At 39.0% G+C, this 19,790-nt stretch overlaps 1 protein-coding gene across 1 annotated transcript in view; it reads left to right on the top strand.

Annotated features, from left to right (window-relative positions):
- The window catches only part of Tacr3 (tachykinin receptor 3), a 71,191-nt gene extending 53,687 nt beyond the window's left edge, over positions 1-17,504 (top strand). Inside the window, exons 4-5 of the mRNA XM_041653807.1 lie at positions 14,678-14,874; positions 16,619-17,504. Coding sequence (XP_041509741.1) covers positions 14,678-14,874; positions 16,619-16,934 — 513 coding nt within the window. The 3' untranslated portion in view covers positions 16,935-17,504. The remainder of the gene's footprint in view (positions 1-14,677; positions 14,875-16,618) is intronic.
- Positions 17,505-19,790: the final 2,286 nt, after the last annotated feature.

The raw sequence follows: 19,790 nt of genomic DNA, 5'->3' as shown, positions 1-19,790 counted from the left end.
GTTGCCCCAAGGCTCATGACTGTTACCTCTTCTGCATGTCCTGTTTCCTCTCCATCGGACTGGAGGCTCCTCTAACAGTTCCCTTCTTCCCAGAATTCTCTCTATCCAAAAATCCTGCCTAGTTATCCATCAATCGGCTTTTTACTAGCAATGAGAATAACACATCTTCACAGTGTACAGAAGGATTATCCCACAACACTGAACATTGTCAGAGGTCTTTGCTGAAGACATCAAGACCATCTCGTCTTTCTGTCCTTAATTTATGTGCTATTTTCAATTTATTGGTTTGCATACATGGAATGATAGAAAGGAGTTATAATGTATGATGTTATTTTGCTCTTGAATTCAGCTGCAGGACCTGAGAATGTTTGTATCCAAATTCATCAGAGAAATTGGTCAAGGGGTGTTGTTGTGACATTATCCAATTAAGATGCAAGAGTATCACTGGCTCTGGAGAATCAGTTTGGTAGTATCCCTTCCCTTTCCAATGTACAGAACACTTTAATGAGTATTGGCCATAGCTCTTCTTTAAAAATTTGGTGGAATTTGGAAGCAATCCGTTGGTCACAAACATTGTTGCTTCATTCTCATTATTTGGTATAGATCTATTTATTATGTTCATATATTTTTGCTTTAATATATGTCTTCAGCGATACCTGCCCTTTTCTAAAGAGAAAGGAGGAGGAGTGGATGGGAGGAAGTTGGGAGGAGTGACTGAGAAGAGGGAGGGAAAAATGTGATCAGGCTCAGAAAATAATTAATTAATTTTAAAAGGTCTTCAGATTTACTTTTTTCTATATTCTATCAGTTGGGGAAATATATTCAATGTCCTCTTTAGTGACTATCTATATTTCATTGGAATTTGTTAGAACTGCCTCTTTATCATCTCTATTTTTATCAATTTTGGTTTTGCCTTTTTTGATAGGTTTGGCTTGGGTATTGTCAATCTTGCTTATTTTCTTCATAAAACTCTTTATTATTATATACTGTTCTTTTTATCTCTGTTTCGTTCATTTCTGCCCTAACCTAAAAATTTTCTGCCTCTACTGATTGAAAGTTTGACTTGTTTTTATGTCTCTAGGATTTTGAGGTATAGCATTCGGCCAATTATTTGAGATCTTTCTGACATTTTGTGTAAACACTTCATCTTCAGAACTGCCCTACCTACACCACAATGGTTCTAGTAAATAGTACCTTCCTTTTTATTGATTCACAAATATTTTTAATAACCTGCTTGATTTCAAAGATGTACTGATCTTTCAAGAATGTTCTGTTCAGTTGCCAAGTATTTGTGTAGTTTTGCTGGCTATTGAATTCTGGATTTACTGAACTGTGCTCTAATAAGAAGGAAAAAGTTATTCTGAATATTTGTATTTATTAAGAGTAGATTTGTGGACCAGAATTTGGTCTCTTTTAGAAAAGATTTCATGGATGTCTTAAAAGAATGTATACTGTTCCCGTTGGATGGAACATTCTGTGGATTCTGCAGCCAGAAGAGAGAGAGAGCAGACACACGCTTTACATCAGCATATATAGTATATGAGGCTCTGCCAAAGTGGGCAGGTAACTTAAAGGCTACTGGCTGTAGGAATTCCTATAGCACCTCCCCCTTTTGTTTAAATAAGAGAGTTCTAAACCTAATACAAAATTGCATACAATATGAACAAATACATCAAGCAAGAAACATGTGATAAATGTTTCAACAATTATCCTATCCTGATGAATTTAAGCCTTGTATAATAAATAACTTGTATATTATGTGAGGCCCCACCCAAGTGGGTAGGTAACTTAAAGCCTACTGGCTGCAGGAATTCCTACAGCATAACATATTATATAACGCACACACACACAGACACACACAGACACACACACACACAGATATATATATATATATACATATATATATATGTATATATATATAGTAGCCTTCTTCTTCTTTCCAGAATAATTTTGGATAGAACTCTTTTTTCCTGGTATCAAAATATTTATGGCAGCTACTTCTCACCCATTCACTCCATCTTCTGACTTTCAGCCTACAGTTCTGTTTACTGGTGAGGCATGCTGGTTGACAAAGCAAAGAGTTGGTTCTTCTTTTCTAGTCCAGTCGAACAGTCAGAGTCTATATTGTTGAGTTGAGGTCATTTACATTTAAGATTATTTTTGAAATACGTTCACTAATTCCTGGTGATTTGTTAATTGTTTTCGTGACTGGCCATTTCAGTGTTTGTTTTCTGCTCTCACCTTTGACTTGTAAGGGTTTGCTGCTCTATTATTTTGGGCATGATATTCCTTGCTCTGCTCTGTTAATATTCTCCTCTGGTGAAATTTATTCTTTCTTTTGCTTTCATGATGGAGACTCTCTTCCTCTTTATACAATATTCCTTTAAATGTCTTTGTCAGTTCTGGATTGGTAGTCATGTTCTACCTTACTTGGTGATTGTTTTGATTGTATTTATTACTCCATCATTTTTTATTAGTAAAGTTTATTCATTGTTTTACATCCTAACAACAGTTTCCCTTACTCTCCTCCATTTTCGTCCCCCCACCTCCCCTATGCACCCAAACCCCCATGCCTCTCCTCTGTTTCTGTACAGAAAAGGGCAGGCCTTTCTTGGATATCGACAAAGCATGGCATATAAAACTGAAGTAGGACTAAGTGCCTCCCCTTCTATTAAGGCTGTTCAAGGCAACCCTGTATGAGGAACAGGTTCTCAAATGCCAATCAAAGTGTTAAGCACAGACCCTGCTCCCACTGCTAGGAATCCTTCAAGTGGACCACGCTACACAACTGTCACACATATGTAGTGAATGTAGATTACTCCCACGTAGGCTCCCTGACTGTTGGTCCAGACTCGGCAAGCTCCTATGAGCTCAGGTTAGTTGTCTCTGTGAGTTCCCTTGTAATTTCCTTGACTCCATCAATTTTTTAAGAGGCTGATCTGCTGGATATTGCGATCATGGTTAATTCTTTTCTTTCAGGACTTTAACTGTATTATTTCATGCTTTCCTAGCTTTTAGAGCTACTGATGAGAGCTCTGATGTTATTCTGATTGTCACTGTAGGCAGTCAGCCTTTATCTTTTGCAGTTGCCAATATTGTTTCTTTGCTTTGTACACTACACTGTAGAGGGGTTCATCTCTGAACCTCTGTACCGGAGATTCTAAATACTTTTTGTGTTTGGATGTTCATTTCTTCCTCTAGAATTTGGACATTTTCTGTTACAATTTCATTGAATAAATATATTCTTTATGACTTTTAAACCTTAGGCCCTTTGTATATCCCTTGCATTCTTAGGTTTGGTCTCTTGATCATACTTCAGAGTTTTAAAATGTTGTGGCCATGGTCTTCCATTTCCAAGATACTACCAGTATCTTGAATTTCTACAATGACTCTCAAAAGGAGATGCAGGGTGGCTTACGGAGCAAAAAAAAAAAAAAAAAAAAAAACAGATTAGGTATGGATTTCATACAACCCCAAAATAATTGAGACTATCACTTGATCTTAGACTGAAAACTGAGTCCTTTTTGTACTGAGCAATGCCTTCAGCAACACAGAGGTATAAACAGAAATTTCTTTAGAAAAATAGTGAGAGAAATGCAATAATAGATGTTTAAATGAAAAAATGGAAAAATTCCCAAATAGACCGTGAGATGGAAAATTTGAAAACAATGCTGGCCCATTCTGAATTTATTAGAGAAGAGCCTAAAAGGAAACAAAAGTGACTTTCTGTTTTGTCTATTGCCATGTAACACATTAGCCATCTGCACAAGGAAGCCAAAACTGTAATGCATATCCATAAAATAAGCATTTGGGAGGATGAGCAAGGAATAACACGTGATCAACACCAGCCTTGGATACAGAAAGACATGATACCTCAACAAAACAAAAGGAGGGAAATGCTTGTCAAAAATGGTCAACCTCGCCTGGCAAGACATGCCCACTGTTGCAATAGTGGCATAAACATCATGAAAGTAACCAACCACCAACCACTTCCTTATTGGATTTAAGTCCTACCCCATAAGATGAAACCAATATCTGGTACCATTATCAGGACAAGAACCTATAGCTAGGCAGGTCATAGGCCCTAAGGGAGAACCTATTACTATTGTTTTGCTAAGTACAACTAGTATGAAACCAATTCTCAGTGGTATATCATTATACCCAGATTAATGCATCTCTCAGCTCTCATCATATGAGCTTCTATTTGATCTAGATGGTGATTAGCAAAGACTGTTTACCAACAACTGGCAAAAGCACAAAAAGTAAAAGTCGGCAGAATGTTCAGTCCTAAATGGAATATACACAACAATCCCTTCTCCCTAAGGTCAAGGATCACTAAGGAAGAGAGAGTGGAAAGAATGTAAGAGCCAGAGTAGTGGAAGACTACAAGGAAACAGTGCTTTATGGACACAGTGGGACAGCTACACATATGAACTTAGCATTTGTAAAAGCATGCCATGTTGTGCACAAACCCAAGGCCAAATCCCAGCTTGGAGACGGAACTTGGACAGGAAATCATACCATAGCTACTGGTGATCATTAGCCAATAGTTAGGAGATGAGGAGTCAGTTTTTTGTAAGAGTGAAGCTCCTAGTAAGTCGGTCAGGCTCTAGTGGAATGCCACACATACATTTAAGCAGCAAAAAATGGTCACTAATTTTTTAAGGGTACAACATTGTATATATGGGGTAGGGGAATTGGATCTGGGAGAGTTGAACCAGGAGGGGTGACAAGATCAAAACACAATACATGAAATTCTCAAAAAATGAATAAAAATTTTAAAAACTCCTATTCCTATTACAAGACTCAATTTATACTGTTATGTATTTTACATATTTTGACTATATGCACTATGAATATGTATACTTATTACATGTTTGTATTCATTTACTCACATACATACCTCCAAAATAGATAGTACTTTTAAAACTATATTTGACTTCAAAAATATTAGATGTTTCAAAACAAAATCAGTCACAATACTTATCATATTTTGGGATTTCATCTAAAATTTATTGTTGAAATTGGTCTTATTCTGACCACTGCAATACTGGCAAATAAGTCCGTGTCTGTTGTTTAACAATCGTGAACATTGCACTGGGCACCATTTTCTATTTTAGTCCTCTAACAACAAACAAATTGTCAAAGGTGAATCCTTAAGTGTGATAACTAAGAAGCATTGTCGAAAAGGCTCACTCTTCAGTCTAAGCTCAGGTGACAGATTCAATTTGATTTGTGAGTTGTATGAAAACCAAGACTAATCTGTCTTCACTCAGAAAACAAACCTTCTGTGCGCTTGTCATCCCTTCTTTATATGGGAATTAGCACAGAAGGCAGATCTTGTGAGAAAGATCACATTTAACCTAAAAGATGCCAGAGTGATAGGAATAATGACCCTGCTCTATTCTGTGTACTGCTGCAGGAGGGCCTACAGGCTAAACCACCTTGGAGAGCTGCATCTCACTAGGACCCTATACAATGATTTACTCTCTGTTCTTCTTGAATGGAGCCACATAGTGTACTGTCTATCACAAACATCTTACTTAAGACACTTGCTCAGGCTACCATTAAAAAAACACCTCAGAATTATTGCCTTAAACTGCAAATTTGTTTTCCTACAATTTTGAAGCCTTTGAGTCCGAGATCAAAGTGTCATCTGGCCTGATTCCTTACACACAGCAACAACTTAGTTTCTTCACAGGGTCACTCATCCCTCTCTGTGTGTTACCTGTTAGATTGGATCAACACGCACTCCAATTATCTCATCTTAATTTAAGAGCCGTCTGTACAAAGGCAATCATGCTCTTGAGTTACTGGAAACTAAGACTTTAACACATGAATGTGAGACACTTAAAATTCAACCCATACTATTCTGGGTTCTACTTCCTCCAAAGTCTGTCTTACATGCAACATGCATTTAGTTTATCAATTTCTAAATTCAAATTCAAACACATACATATGCATGTATATAATCTTACTTGAAACATGGATTGAACTTGAAGGAAGGTCTCCATTCTCATACAAATTCTTTCTACCTGCAGATGCTGTTGTGCAACTGTCTTTGCTTCCCAGGTGACATACTTCCTCCAGAAGAGGGGGCTCAAAGAGATTCGGGGGTCACATGTCTAGAACCGAAAAATTCTTTATGGCCCCTGCCCCACAGTATACAAAGAAATAAATTCCTGCTTAGGGAGGCAACAGGCCAGGTGCAGACAGAAGTTTTAGCTGTGAGAAGAGGTTACATGGACCTGTGGACCGCTTACAAGATGCCCAGAAAGCTCCAGGCTTCTGGTGTGTTCACCAGCGTTGGGGTGAACTTTTCATAATACACCTGATATTTTTAGGCACTCCTGCTTTTGTAAATAATTCCTTATATATACTTCAATTAGTAACCGCCAAAAGAACTCAATTGTTTGCCAACTTGAACATTGGTATAACCATTATTTGGAGCTTTCACAGGTTTCCTCTCTGAGGTGAAGAAGTGTGTGTGTGTGTGTGTGTGTGTGTGTGTGTGTGTGTGTGTGTTTAATCTCCCCAGGAAAAGTTTGTCACCTAACAGTTCTGATACCAGGCAAGTTACCTGCTTCCAAAATACAGAGGCAGAAAGGTCACAGGACAGATATTTCCCCTCTAAGCAGGAGAACTCAGGAAAAGAATAAAGATAGGCTCCAAGACTCCTAGCATTTTAAAATATTTATTACATCGGGTCCCCGCATTTCATGAACAAATTCCACATTTATTTTTCTGAGTTGACAGAATACCAGACTGGAAAATGCAAATAACAAGGTTCACTTTCTCCAATTTCTGAAGGTTAGAAAGTTTGAAACATAGTAGGAAAAATTCCATTGCATCTAAATGATTGAACAAAGTTCTCTAGGTCTGTGTGCTTGGAGCCAGGATGGCAAGAGAGCCCTGTTAACCCTGTCTTCCTTCCGTGTTCTCGAAGGGAAACACAGTCAGGCCACAGAACAGCTCTACTGTCTGACCTGAAGGATGCCATTCCTTGTTCAGACCCATCTCTGTCCCCAAATCCAAAGCTGGCAGATTCTCTACTAGCAAAACCTTCTGTGTTTCTGCCATTCACTGAGACACCTGGTTAGGTTCTTCTGTCATTTCCTGTAGCCACTTCATCAAATGAGCATGTGGCCATATGCTTATACTCTCTCCAAAAAAACCCTCCCACATGTTTGTGATTAGATAGACTCCTAATTTTTGTCTAAAATTTCTTCTTTCTCTATGTCCTCTCACATCTTGCCAGCAACTGCAAGGGAGCCTAGGCCACGCCTTCAAACTTTATAATTCCCTCCTGTTAATATCCAAGCTCTCTGCCTACTCTACTTTTCACAAAAGCCAGACCATTATCTCGTTATATTATTTTCCAGATAACAAAAATTGTCTTTCCTGCATTGTCTAATAACACTGTTCGCATTTTATCAGAATTCACCAGATACAGCTTAAACATTCCGATCTAATGAATGAATAGTCGATCGATTGTTATATATGTACATGTCTAGAATTATAAAACTCTTCCCTAGTGTTCTATTCTCTTCATGAGCCCTCACTAAAAAAAAAAAAAAAAAAAAAAAAAAAAAATCTTTCACATCTGTTTTATCAATGGCCTTAGAGGAAATCCAGGCTCTTGATTATATATCAAAATTTATTGAGCCATCAAAATTCCTTGAGTCTGGTTCATAGCATCTGCATCCCACTTCTCATGAACAAATTCCACCTTTATTTTTTCTAGAGCAACAGATTACCAGACTGGAAAATGTAAATAGCAAGGTTCACTTTCCCACAATTCTCAAGGCTGGAAGTGCAGGTGAACGAGAAGCACAGCCTGCTTCTTCTGAAGCTATTCTTCTTGCAAGAGGGTGGCCATCTGTGCCATCTGTGCGTCCACAAGCTTCCCTGGGGATGTGTCTATGTCAAATCATTTCTTCTCCAAAAACTACTAGTCATGTTGGATGGAGCCCACTATCAAGAATTTTAACAGAATCACATTTGCAAAAAATCCCATCTATCCAAATAGGATCACCTTTGAGAGACTGAGTATTCAAACATCATGGTATAATAACATTTGGAGGGCACATAATGCAGGCTAGGGCAGATGTTTATAACTTATCTATCATTTGCTATCATAATCCCATAAAACCAATTTCTATTCCCTTTGCTTTAATGTATTTTTATAATGCCACATATCTCCTTTCTATGGCTGTATCTTTTTAATTATTTTGATATCATGATATATCAGAATATAGTTTTAAAAAATGATGCATTGGTAACAGTAAGAGAGGATCCAGAAAACAAGGCCAAGGACCCTTTACCTCAAGTGCATTTTGTTCTCTGGGTGGTTCTTGGATATGATGTCATGCCTATTGTAACAAAGATTTGCATTTAATTTATAAGACAAATTTATTCTTGTCGGATGTCAGAACATAGCCACAGAACCCGATCTGTCTGAAGGATATGCTGTGAGCTGTCCTCAGTGTACCCTGAATGGGGCTATGGCCTTCTGCCTGGCTTTTGTGCTTTCCCAGGTAGCATCTTGAGTATGTGCCAGGCAACTGTGTTTAAACTGGTCTGTCCTGAGGAAGTTCTGGGGAGGGGCCGCTCTTTAAATATTTACTATGTGCTTACTAGTGTTTAGTTACATTTTTTTCTGAACTCAAAAAACCGTCCTTCAATCGTTGTTTTCTTTGTTACATTCATAAATAAAAGTACACAGAAACGGAGGTAAAACTGTCTACAGCATTAGACTATAGCCCTTTGCCTTTCCTCAGCTCCTTGGATCACAGGTTGCAAAGACGGATCTGCATATATTAGTGAAATCCGGCAGACAGATAGTGCTGAAATCTTACAGTAGTCTCAAAGGCTGTGTTTCCAATTAGAAAATAAAAATGACATTAAAGTTAATTGTGACTAATGAAATATAGAAAATAGTTTGCAAGTACAATGTGTATGTGCAAAAATTTCATCTAATACATGAGTATAGGAGTTGTCTTTATTTACGTGGGCCTCATATAACTTCCTACAAACCTTGGTTATGTAGATATCCATGTTAGTTAGAATTAGAATAATGTCTAATTCCTAGATGACCTTAGCTTTACTACCATAATATCCTACAATATATCTATATCCTCAAATTTTCTGAAATAACTGACAACATTCAGAATTATTTTCTTACTTGGAATGAAAATTTTAAGCACTGTCTTTGAAAATGAAGTGCCCAAATCAAGCTCAAGTAACTGGTGGGATAGTATTTTAAATTTAAATATTTTCTTTTTGTTGTGTTTTACTAGTAATTGTAGTTCAAATAAGGAGGCCAGTATTTTTCAAAGCAATGTGCACTTAAGTTTCTAACACAGAAAACACAATCAGGAAGGAATAGAATATTGGTTAGTTCTATGTGCTCTGTGGAGACCTAATTAAAGTCTTTCACACAGGATTAACTACTTTGACATTCAGAATGCAAAATATTGTACTGAAAAATATTACTCCAAGATTTTTTCTAGTAGTTGATAGTTATTTTAATTTCCTACTTCAATTCTTTCTTTGTGGCCTAAACCTGAAAACCATCCACCCTGCAGTGATTGAACATAAGAGACAAGAGGAGCTGCCAGCATCTCAATCTGACCTGTGCAAGGCACCAAAATCTAACATTTCCTTTTCCCTTTGACACATGAAGAAGTAGGACCTTGTCTCACTGGCATATGATCTGTGTTTCAGTTCTGCATGGGTGGTTGAAGTGGATTCTTAACTACTAAAAAAAGGTACTAGGCAGGGATGATGGTTCAACTGGTAGATGTGCTTGCCACCAAGCCTGAAGACCTGGGCTGGGTCCCTGGTATCCACACAGTAGAGGAAACAAACAGCTCTGAAGATGTACACCACGGCACACATGTGCTCACATGTTGGGGGAGTCTGCTTGTTCCTGCCTGGCTGATAAGCTCTGAAATAATCACACTGAAACTATATGAATTACAACACTGCTTGGCCTATTAACTTATGCATATCTAGCTCATGGCCTACTGGTAAGGTTCCAGCTGGCAGCTTGCATCTTTCTCCTTTGGCAGCTCCTTGTGACTCTGCCTTCTTCCTTCCAGCATTCAGTTTAGCTTTCCCCGCCTAGCTCTATTCTGTCCTACCACAGGCCCAAACAGCTTTATTCATTAACCAAAAAAAGCAACACATATACACAAAGACTTCCCACACCACCTGCACACATTCAAAAATAAGTAAGTAGGTGGATAGATAACATAAAACTAAAGTAAACAAATAAAAGCAAACATCACAGCCTTTTAAGATCTGCGTCACTAGTCTGTGCATCCTTCTCTTGTTGCTGGTAAAATCCTATACCACAGACAACACAGGATGGTAAGACCCAAACACTATCATAGAAAATCTTATTGCCTCAGAAGCAATATACCTTTTTCAACTTCAAAAAAAATATCCCACATGTTGTCATTGGCTCCATCACGCTTTAATAAAGAACAAAGGAGTAAGGGTCTGAGTATAAAGACCCTAGCTTCATCCCATAAAAGACAGCAGTTAAACCTTTTAGTTTTTAATTTCCCCCTGAACAATAGAGAGATCATAACCTGTTGAAATGTGTAATGCTGAATTAATTAAAGCATGGTCCTTATTTGAATTTCCCAAATACATGAGTAAGAACCATGAAACTAACTGCAGAAATTTGATCTTCAGATAAAAATAAAATTTAAAGAATAATGACAAAAATCAAATGACTTGGAGAGCTAATGACAACATTCTTTGAGCTATTGACCTGGATTTTCTGCTCTAATGGCCAGTTTCCCCTGAGGTTTAGCACTAATCACCTGTACCATCCAGCATTTAGACCCTAAGAGAAGCATTACCATTCGCATTGACCATTTCAGGCTTTGTCTGCTTCTAGAATAATGTTTCTCATGATTCTTAACCTTTCCAACTCTCATCTAAATTCACAACATGTAGTCAAATGGCAAGTGGAGTTTATAAATAATGTATTTTTCTACTTCTAAGATGCCTCATGGGCCATGCATCAGGTTATTCCTTTGAGTTGTGTTAATCTGACTGTGGTTATGCCTCAAAATTGTTTTATTGGATATATCTTATTCTGAACTTATTATTTCTAAATTCCTAAACAAGTATGAAGAGATTTCAGGTACCTGAGTAATGAGAAATATTAAAAGAGATAATCATATTGATGATACAATCAGTGTGTGATGTTTTTGTTTCTATCTTTTTTATAGACACATAGATGAGATTTTAGTTCAATCATAGACACATAAAATATTCTTCCATTCATTTCTTTTCACTCTAATTATTGCTCATTGTACATATATTCTCTTTCTATTTTTTATCCCCAAATATATTAGAGACCGATCTTGTGTTGGGTTATCTCTGCTTTTCATGAACTCAAGGGCAGGTAGAGGAGAAATAGAAGTTGGCATTTTGTGATACTTTTCCTGGGGAGACACAATACAAACTTTTATTGACTCCAGATAGAGAACCAAAGACAGACCAGAGTAATGATTACACCAGAGTCCAGGTTGGTTGAATGAGTGAGTTTATTCAGGCTGCTTAAGGGAGTATGGCTAAGGCATTACTTAGAAGAGACAAGTCAAAGGCAGCCACTTTACTAAAAAGCTCACCCCAACACAATGAGTGATGTCTTGCTCATGAAGGCTGCATCCCTAGATCACTCTGTATGGCTTACAGTGCCAACTCAACATGTCATAGAATCTCTTCTCGGGTGATGGTTGAATGTTTCTATAACTGTGGGGAAAGGGCCCATGAATTTTATAATTTTCAACCTCCTCAGCTGTGTGAAGTTTGTTTACTTATTGAGTCTTCTAAACTCACCCTCTTCTTCCTGGAGGCCATATTTTAACTTAAAACTTTTCAGAACTTAAGGAACCTCACATCAATATAGAATGTTCTAACTATGAGGAAATTGAACTTCTTCCCTTTCTCCAGCTCTTATGTTCTTTGGTTCTCTCAACTATAATGTTTTCTGAGCCTTACAGGGGTATTGTAGATAGCTGTAACTGGACCCTAACATCTTCTTCAGGGGAGGAGATAAGAAGGTATGATGTCAATGGTCACAGATGCCAGGAGTCTGAATAAAGGGATAGAGCAGAGTCATTTATTTAACAATGGAGAAAAAACTTATAAACCCTCCCAGCACCCAGGCCTTCTGATCCATTGACAGCTGACATCACGTGGTCACGCCTCATTGGCTAGGCATGATCAGGACTTCTGACAGCACCAGGCAGACTCCAGGTTGGCTCCTTTTGGCCTAGTAGGTCTTAACTTCCTACAAACAGCCATTTACCATCTTAACCACTGCGTGTGTGTGTGTGTGTGTGTGTGTGTGTGTGTGTTGCTAGAGATTGAACTTGGGGCCTCTTGCATGAAAGGCAAGTTATATACCACTGAGCTACGCCATCATCTAGATGCATATCTAAAGGTAGGCATTGGACCACTAGGCCACAGCCACAGTCACTTCTCATGGTTTCACCAGTGGTTACGAGTCTTTATGGTAACCCATGACTTCCATGACTGAAACTGACAACAACTAACTGAACGGCGGGAGTATAAGCAAAAATGTTTTGAAAACATTTTGGTAGAGACATAACACCCATTTAACAAAGCAGTAGCGGTAGTTCCCCCCTCCCCCCCCCACACACACACTGAATCCTAGCTTACAGTATCAGATGTGAATTTCCTCCTGTGGAGCAAGCCTTAAATTCAACCAGAAAATTGTCAATTCTAGTCAGGCCATCATTGCACCAGCAGACATCCACTACATGGTATTTTGGTACTGCAGCATTCAGGGTTTGTAGCCAAGTAGGACTATTGTTGATCAATACAGCATTCGGTAACTTCAGCAGTAGGTTCTTATCAGCTAGGTCTGGCATGCCATTAACAAGAGAGATATGTTTATGATTTGTGGGGCCTTGGGAGCCTCCCTGAATAATAACTCATAGAAAATCAGCACACCTCTGACACTGTAATTTTTGTTCCTCAACCCTATATATAATAGCTTCTAAGACTGGAGAGGCATGACACAAACTTCCATTCACCCCAGATAGGAAACAAATGGCAGATAAAAGTAATAATTACAGTGGAGTTCAATCAATAAAACAATCAATTCATTTGTGGTGCTGAAATTAATAAGGGCAAAGAGTTATTTATTGGAGCAGAGGTAACTCAAGGCAACTGCATCCCCAAACACTGACTCAGGAAAGCTGCATCCCTAAGGTATTTGCATGACTGGAAGGCAGCAAACAGGTCAGATTTCTTTTCCTGCAACCGTCTATTATTTCTCTAACCTTGGGGAGAAACCCTGAGAACTTGCAATATTTGACTTTCTGGGATGTATGGATTGCTTACTCTTTGAGTATCATGCATGAGCCTCCCACTCTACTTCCCTGAGGAAACATTTCCACTTAGAGCTCCCTAAACCTTCAAGGGCCTTCCTTCAGGGAGGAAGATTTCAACTCTAAAGGAATCGGTACACAATCTTGTCCTACTCAAATGGAATCTTCTAGATATTAAATTTCAAACTATGGAAGCAAAAAAAATGTAATTTAGTATCCAAAAAGATTCCTTTTGAGATTCTGTGAGAAAGACAGGGACTCTCCTTGTTCTGAAAACAACATTCATCTCTGAAAAAAAATAAAATTTACGCCCTGGCAATGCTGAGGCATGCATGGGCAGCCCATATATGGTAGTTCTGTTGAACTTGTCCATATTGAGCTTTCTGATCTAAGTTGATGAGGACGACTGACCAGTTCCCTTCCTAAAGAGAGTGCCAGATCTCATTACAGATTGTTGTGAGTCACCATGTGGATAATTGGAATTGAACTCAGAACCTTTGGATGAGCAAACAGTGCTCCTAACCGCTGAGCCATCTCTCCAACCCCTACCTACCAGTAAATGGCACAAATCAACCATATAAACCAAACACTTACTTATAAATTGTAAGTTAGTGAAATTTCCTTAGATTATTACATTAATAATAACTATTCAGAGACAGTATCTCTACAAAAAATACTCAGACAGTTGCCTAGTGAGCACAATATTAACAAAATTTAAATGGTCTATAACTCTGAGAAGACTATTACAAATAATGAAGAACCAGTCCATCTCTTGTAGAATAATATACCTTCATAATGGCTTAGTTTCCATAAATATATCTTCACCATTACACATTCCATGTTATCATGACCTAAACTAGTACCTGCCTTCCTCTCCACAGGTTTTTGTAAACACATTTTTAGGTCAATTTTTGTGTGTGCATGGTACAGAGGATCAAACCAGGCTCTTATTGTGCATTCTAGGCAAATACTCTACCACTGAACTACATCCCTAGCCCTAGTCCAGACCAATGAAAATATACTCATTCATATTTGTGTGCCTGTCACTTACTATTAGGTAACGATGGAATTGTGGCATAATATACCTGAATAATATATTCAGCTTAAATAAGCATTATGTATGCATAAATATAGAGTATATTCATTTTTACCATTTACAGCTTCAGCTAGTCATTAAGTATGCTATATAGTCTATGTACTTAGCTATATTGCTTAAAAATAACCTGTAGAAAGTTATTGAAACTATTCTAATGACTTTTTAACTTGCTCACGGTGATTTTACCCTTTCTTCCCAGGTTGTAAAGATGATGATCATTGTTGTGGTGACATTTGCCATCTGCTGGCTGCCCTACCACATTTACTTCATTCTCACTGCCATCTACCAACAGCTGAACCGGTGGAAATACATCCAGCAGATCTACCTGGCTAGTTTCTGGCTAGCAATGAGCTCAACCATGTACAATCCCATCATCTACTGCTGTTTGAATAAAAGGTATTTGAATACCAGGTCTCTTAACCCTTCCACCTTCTCTGGAAGCACTCTGGTTTCTTGGTGCTGATTTAAAGTACAGACATGGGTGAACTCATGTTCAGTGGAAGAACTCAGAGGGGAACACAAAGCTTGATGCAGGCTTTTTATACTTCACAAAATGTCCCACCTTAAAACTTGGGTTCTTGAAAGAGTCAGCACAACTGTGGTTCTCAACCTTCCTAATGCTGTGACCGTTCAATACAGTTCCTCATGTTGTCATGAGTCCCAACCACAAAGCTCTTTCCATTGCTATTTCATAACAGTAATTCTGCTACTGTTATGAATTGTAATGTAAATATGTTTTTAAATGGTCTTTGGCTACCCCTGTGAAAGGGCAGTTAAACCCCCAAAGCTGCCATGACCAATAGGTCAAGAATCACTGCATTAGAAGTTTTCACTGGGTGGTTTTTACAAAAGACAACTTCTCCCCTAAAACCTTCAGAATTGTATCTAGCATTGTAAAAGAATTCCTCATGAGTGAAGGCTTATCCACAATCCCAAAGACATGAGAGTTCTTAAAAGAAATAAAATACACTTTCTATGGGAGGGGATATAATGGTATACATGATGGGCTCGGCTCGGCTCATAAAGTTCTCCTATCAATATCCTTCAAAATGGATATCACTGTCAAAGCAAGGAGAATTCCTGTCCTTCCCACACAGTCTTGCAAAGTGACAGAGAGGATGTAGTTTCCATGGGATGGCTAGTGAGAATGTTGGAGACGTCAAGCAGAAGATCTTTTTAAAGACAAATCATCATTGTGCCATGTGTAGTGGCACAAGCCTGATATCTCAGCAGTCTAGAAGACTGAGACGGGGAGACTGCGAATTTGCATTGAGCGAAGGATACAAAGTGAGATCTTGTCTTTAAATAAAGCAGGAGCCTTGATGACCAATGTAATAAAGCAGGAGCCTTGATGACCAATGTAATACTGTAAAGAAGGTTAATTGTGCCCTCTTTGTTTTAAAAAATTAAAAATTCAAAAACCAAACCCCACTTTGTCAGTGCACTGAACACAGAGGAGTAAGACAAAATGCAACATGGTTGACAATTCTCTCAATAAACCAGTAGATTTTATAGACCAATAGAAATGGTTCTTTATGTAGATGTAAGTGCTAACTTCCTAGCTTGGGAAGACACCAAGAGACCTGTGCCATAAGTTGGTTAAATATTTCATTCTTTATAAACTAATTGCATAAGCCATATCTTAGTTTAAGCCACTGTTCAAGCAATAAATCTGTTTTAAATCAACTTCATTTAATGATGTACAGTAAGAAGAATTTCACATATTTATAGATGATTAAGTAAAACCATAAATATTAACAACTAATTCTAACATTAAATGTGTCAAATTCGTAAATGTGCAATTGTTTCTGGAAAAAAAACATTTGAAATATAGTATGCCATTTTTAAATATTTTAACTTGCCAACCTCATGCAATTAATTATGTAAATGTATGAGATTATTGCCAACAAGCAGTTTCCCACGTTGATAACCCCATGCTTTTCCAATTTGATGAATTATCTCCCCATTGACGGAAATGATTTTTTTTTTTTAACAAGAACTCACTGAACTGATTCTGTAGCACAGACTTAAGCCTCTGTAGAATTTGGCTAAATTCAAAACCAGCGTTAGTCTATATCCTTTTTGAAGGCAGCGGAAGGAAATACCCACTTGAAAACAACTTTTCTCTCCTGCCTCTCAGGTTCCGCGCAGGCTTCAAAAGAGCATTTCGCTGGTGTCCTTTCATCCAAGTCTCCACCTACGACGAGTTGGAGCTCAAGACCACCAGGTTTCATCCCACGCGGCAGAGCAGCCTGTACACCGTGAGCAGGATGGAGTCGGTGACCGTGCTGTTTGACCCCAATGACGGGGACCCAGCCAAGTCCAGCCGGAAGAAAAGGGCGGTGCCCAAAGACCCAAGTGCCAACAACGGCTGCTCCCGCAGAGATTCCAAATCTGCCTCCACCACATCAAGTTTCATAAGCTCACCCTATACCTCTGTCGATGAATATTCCTAAATCCATGTCCTGTGGTGAAGGCTGCTATGACGCCTACGTCCCCCATTTTCCTAACTGTGAAAAGCCCTGTTCTAGGTACTTGAGGGAGACAGAAGGGCAAGCATTGGGTAGGGATACTCAATCTGAGAAAGAGGGAATATAAGTGTAACAAAACATACCAACATATCAGCTAGTACAAAAAATAAAAAACTGAGTCTTTCAAAACATTAGGATCATATGCAACAAGCACAAAGTATGAATCAGAAAAATGTCCTAAGTGTCCAGGGTCTGACATTTAACAATTACAGTACACCTTTTCCACACAGAAACAGCACAGAGGTTTTCTAAGAGATTGAGGGAGCCTTAAAATACAATGGAGAGCAAAGGTGACCAACACCTGTATAAACAAGCTCTGTATAGCTGTGAAAACGAAAACGCAGATGACTGATTTTTCCACAAGAGTGACTGATGGGCATAGTTGAACAAATGCTTTTGTCATATGATAGGGCATCTCTTGGGTATATTCCCAAGAGTGGTATTGCTGGGTCCAGGGGTAGGTTGATCCCGAATTTCCTGAGAAACCGAAACACTGACTTCCATAGTGGTTGCACAAGATTGCATTCCCACCAGCAATGGATGAGGGTACCCCTTCCTCCACAGCCTCTCCAGCAAAGGTTATCGTTGGTGTTTTTGACTTTAGCCATTCTGACAGGTGTAAGATGATATCTCAAAGTTGTTTTGATTTGCATTTCCCTGATTGCTAAGGAAGTTGAGCATGACCTTAAGTGTCTTTTGGCCATTTGAACTTCTTCTGTTGAGAATTCTCTGTTCAGATCAGTGCCCCATTTTTTAATTGGGTTAATTAGCATTTTAAAGTCTAGTTTCTTGAGTTCTCTATATATTTTGGAGATCAGACCTTTGTCTGTTGCGGGGTTGGTGAAGATCCTCTCCCAGTCAGTAGGTTGCCTTTGTGTCTTAGTGACAGTGTCCTTTGCTTTGCAGAAGCTTCTCAGTTTTAGTAGGTCCCATTTATTCAATGTTGCCCTTAAAGTCTGTGCTTCTGGGGTTATACATAGGAAGCGATCTCCTGTGCCCATCTGTTGTAGGGTATTTCCCACTTTCTCTTCTATCAGGTTCAGTGTGTTCGGGCTGATATTGAGGTCTTTAAAATCCATTTGGACTTGAGTTTTGTGCACGGTGAAAGATGTGGGTCTATTTTCATTCTTCTATAGGTTGACATCCAGTTCTGCCAGCACCATTTGTTGAAGATGCTTTCTTTCTTCCATTGTATACTTTTAGCTCCTTTATCGAAAATGAGGTGTTCATAGGTTTGTGGGATAAAATCCGGGTCTTCTATACGATTCCATTGGTCGACTTCTCTGTTTTTATGCCAGTACCACACTGTTTTCATTACTGTAGTTCATAGCAGTATTATTTGTAATAGCCAGAACCTGGAAACAACCTAGATGCCCTTCAATGGAAGAATGGATGAAGAAAGTATGGAATATCTACACATTAGAGTACTACGCTGCGGTAAAAAACAATGACTTCTCGAATTTTGCATGCAAATGGATGGAAATAGAAAACACTATCCTGAGTGAGGTATCCCAGACCCAAAAAGATGAACATGGGATGTACTCACTCATAATTGGTTTCTAGCCATAAATAAGGGTCACGGAGTCTACAATAGGTGAATCTAAAGAAGCTAAGTAAGAAGGGGAACCCAAGGAAAAACATATAGTTATCCTCTTGGCTAAGGGAAGTAGACAAAATTGCCAGGGAGAAAATTGGGATCTTGGGGGTGGGGTGGGATGGGGGTAAGGGGAGATGGGGAGAGAAAAGTTAGAAGGGAAGGAGGTCAGGCCTTGGGAAAACAGGAGGATTGGGATAAAGGAAGGTTGGACAGGGGAGCACGGAACCACAATTCTTAGTTAAGGGAGCCACTTTAGGGTTGGCAAGAGACCTGACCCTAGAGGGGTTCCCAGGTGCCCAAGCTGAGGTCCCCAGTTAGTTCCTTGGGCAGTTGAGGATAGGGAACCTGAAATGACCCTATCCTAGAGCAATACTGACGAATACCTTGCATATCATCATAGAACCTTCATCTGGTGATGGATGGAGATAGAGACAGAGACCCACACTGGAGCACTGGATTGAGCTCCCAAGGTCCCAATGAGGAGCAGAAGGAGGGAGAACATGAGCAAAGAAGTCGGGACCACGAGGGATGCACCCACCCACTGAGACAGTTGAGCTGATCTATTGAGAGCTCACCAAGACCAGCTGGACTGTGACTGAAAAAGCATGGGATAAAACTGGACTCTCTGAACATGGCGAACAATGAGGGCTGATGAGACGCAAAGGACAATGGCACGGGGGTTTGATCCTACCGTAATGTGATGGCTTTGAGGGAGCCTAGCCAGTTTCGATGTTCACCTTCCTAGATATGGACGGAGGTGGGAGGTCCTAGGTCTTACCACAGGGCAGAAAACCCTGACTGCTCTTTGGACTGGAGAGTGAGGGGGAAAGGAGTGGGGGGAGGGGGAGAAAGGTGGGAGGAGGGGGAGGGAAATGGGAGGCTGGGAGGAGGTGGAAACTTGTTTTGTTTTTTTCTCTCCTTTTCTCAATTAAAAAAAAAAAAGAGTGACTGATGGGTAGTCACCCTCAAAGAATAGAAAGATTTGGAAGTCTTTGCTCAAGAAATATCCCTTTGTTGAATGAAAACTTTCAGAAATTCCCTCCAAGACACTGAGCAGAAAAGGCTATCTGATCAAATCACTGCCCAAACATGCATGTCTTTCTCTTGACTTCAAAAGAAAAAAAGAATAATTATTTAATTTTGATTACTAAGTGTTTTGAGTGCTAAAGTAAGTTGCAGTCAAA

Source organism: Microtus oregoni, unplaced genomic scaffold, assembly GCF_018167655.1.
Source record: "Microtus oregoni isolate MIOR12 unplaced genomic scaffold, Mior012 000000F_ref0000247, whole genome shotgun sequence".
In the NCBI taxonomy this organism is placed as follows: Eukaryota; Metazoa; Chordata; class Mammalia; order Rodentia; family Cricetidae; genus Microtus; species Microtus oregoni.
This window is presented reverse-complemented; position numbering and strand designations above follow the sequence as displayed.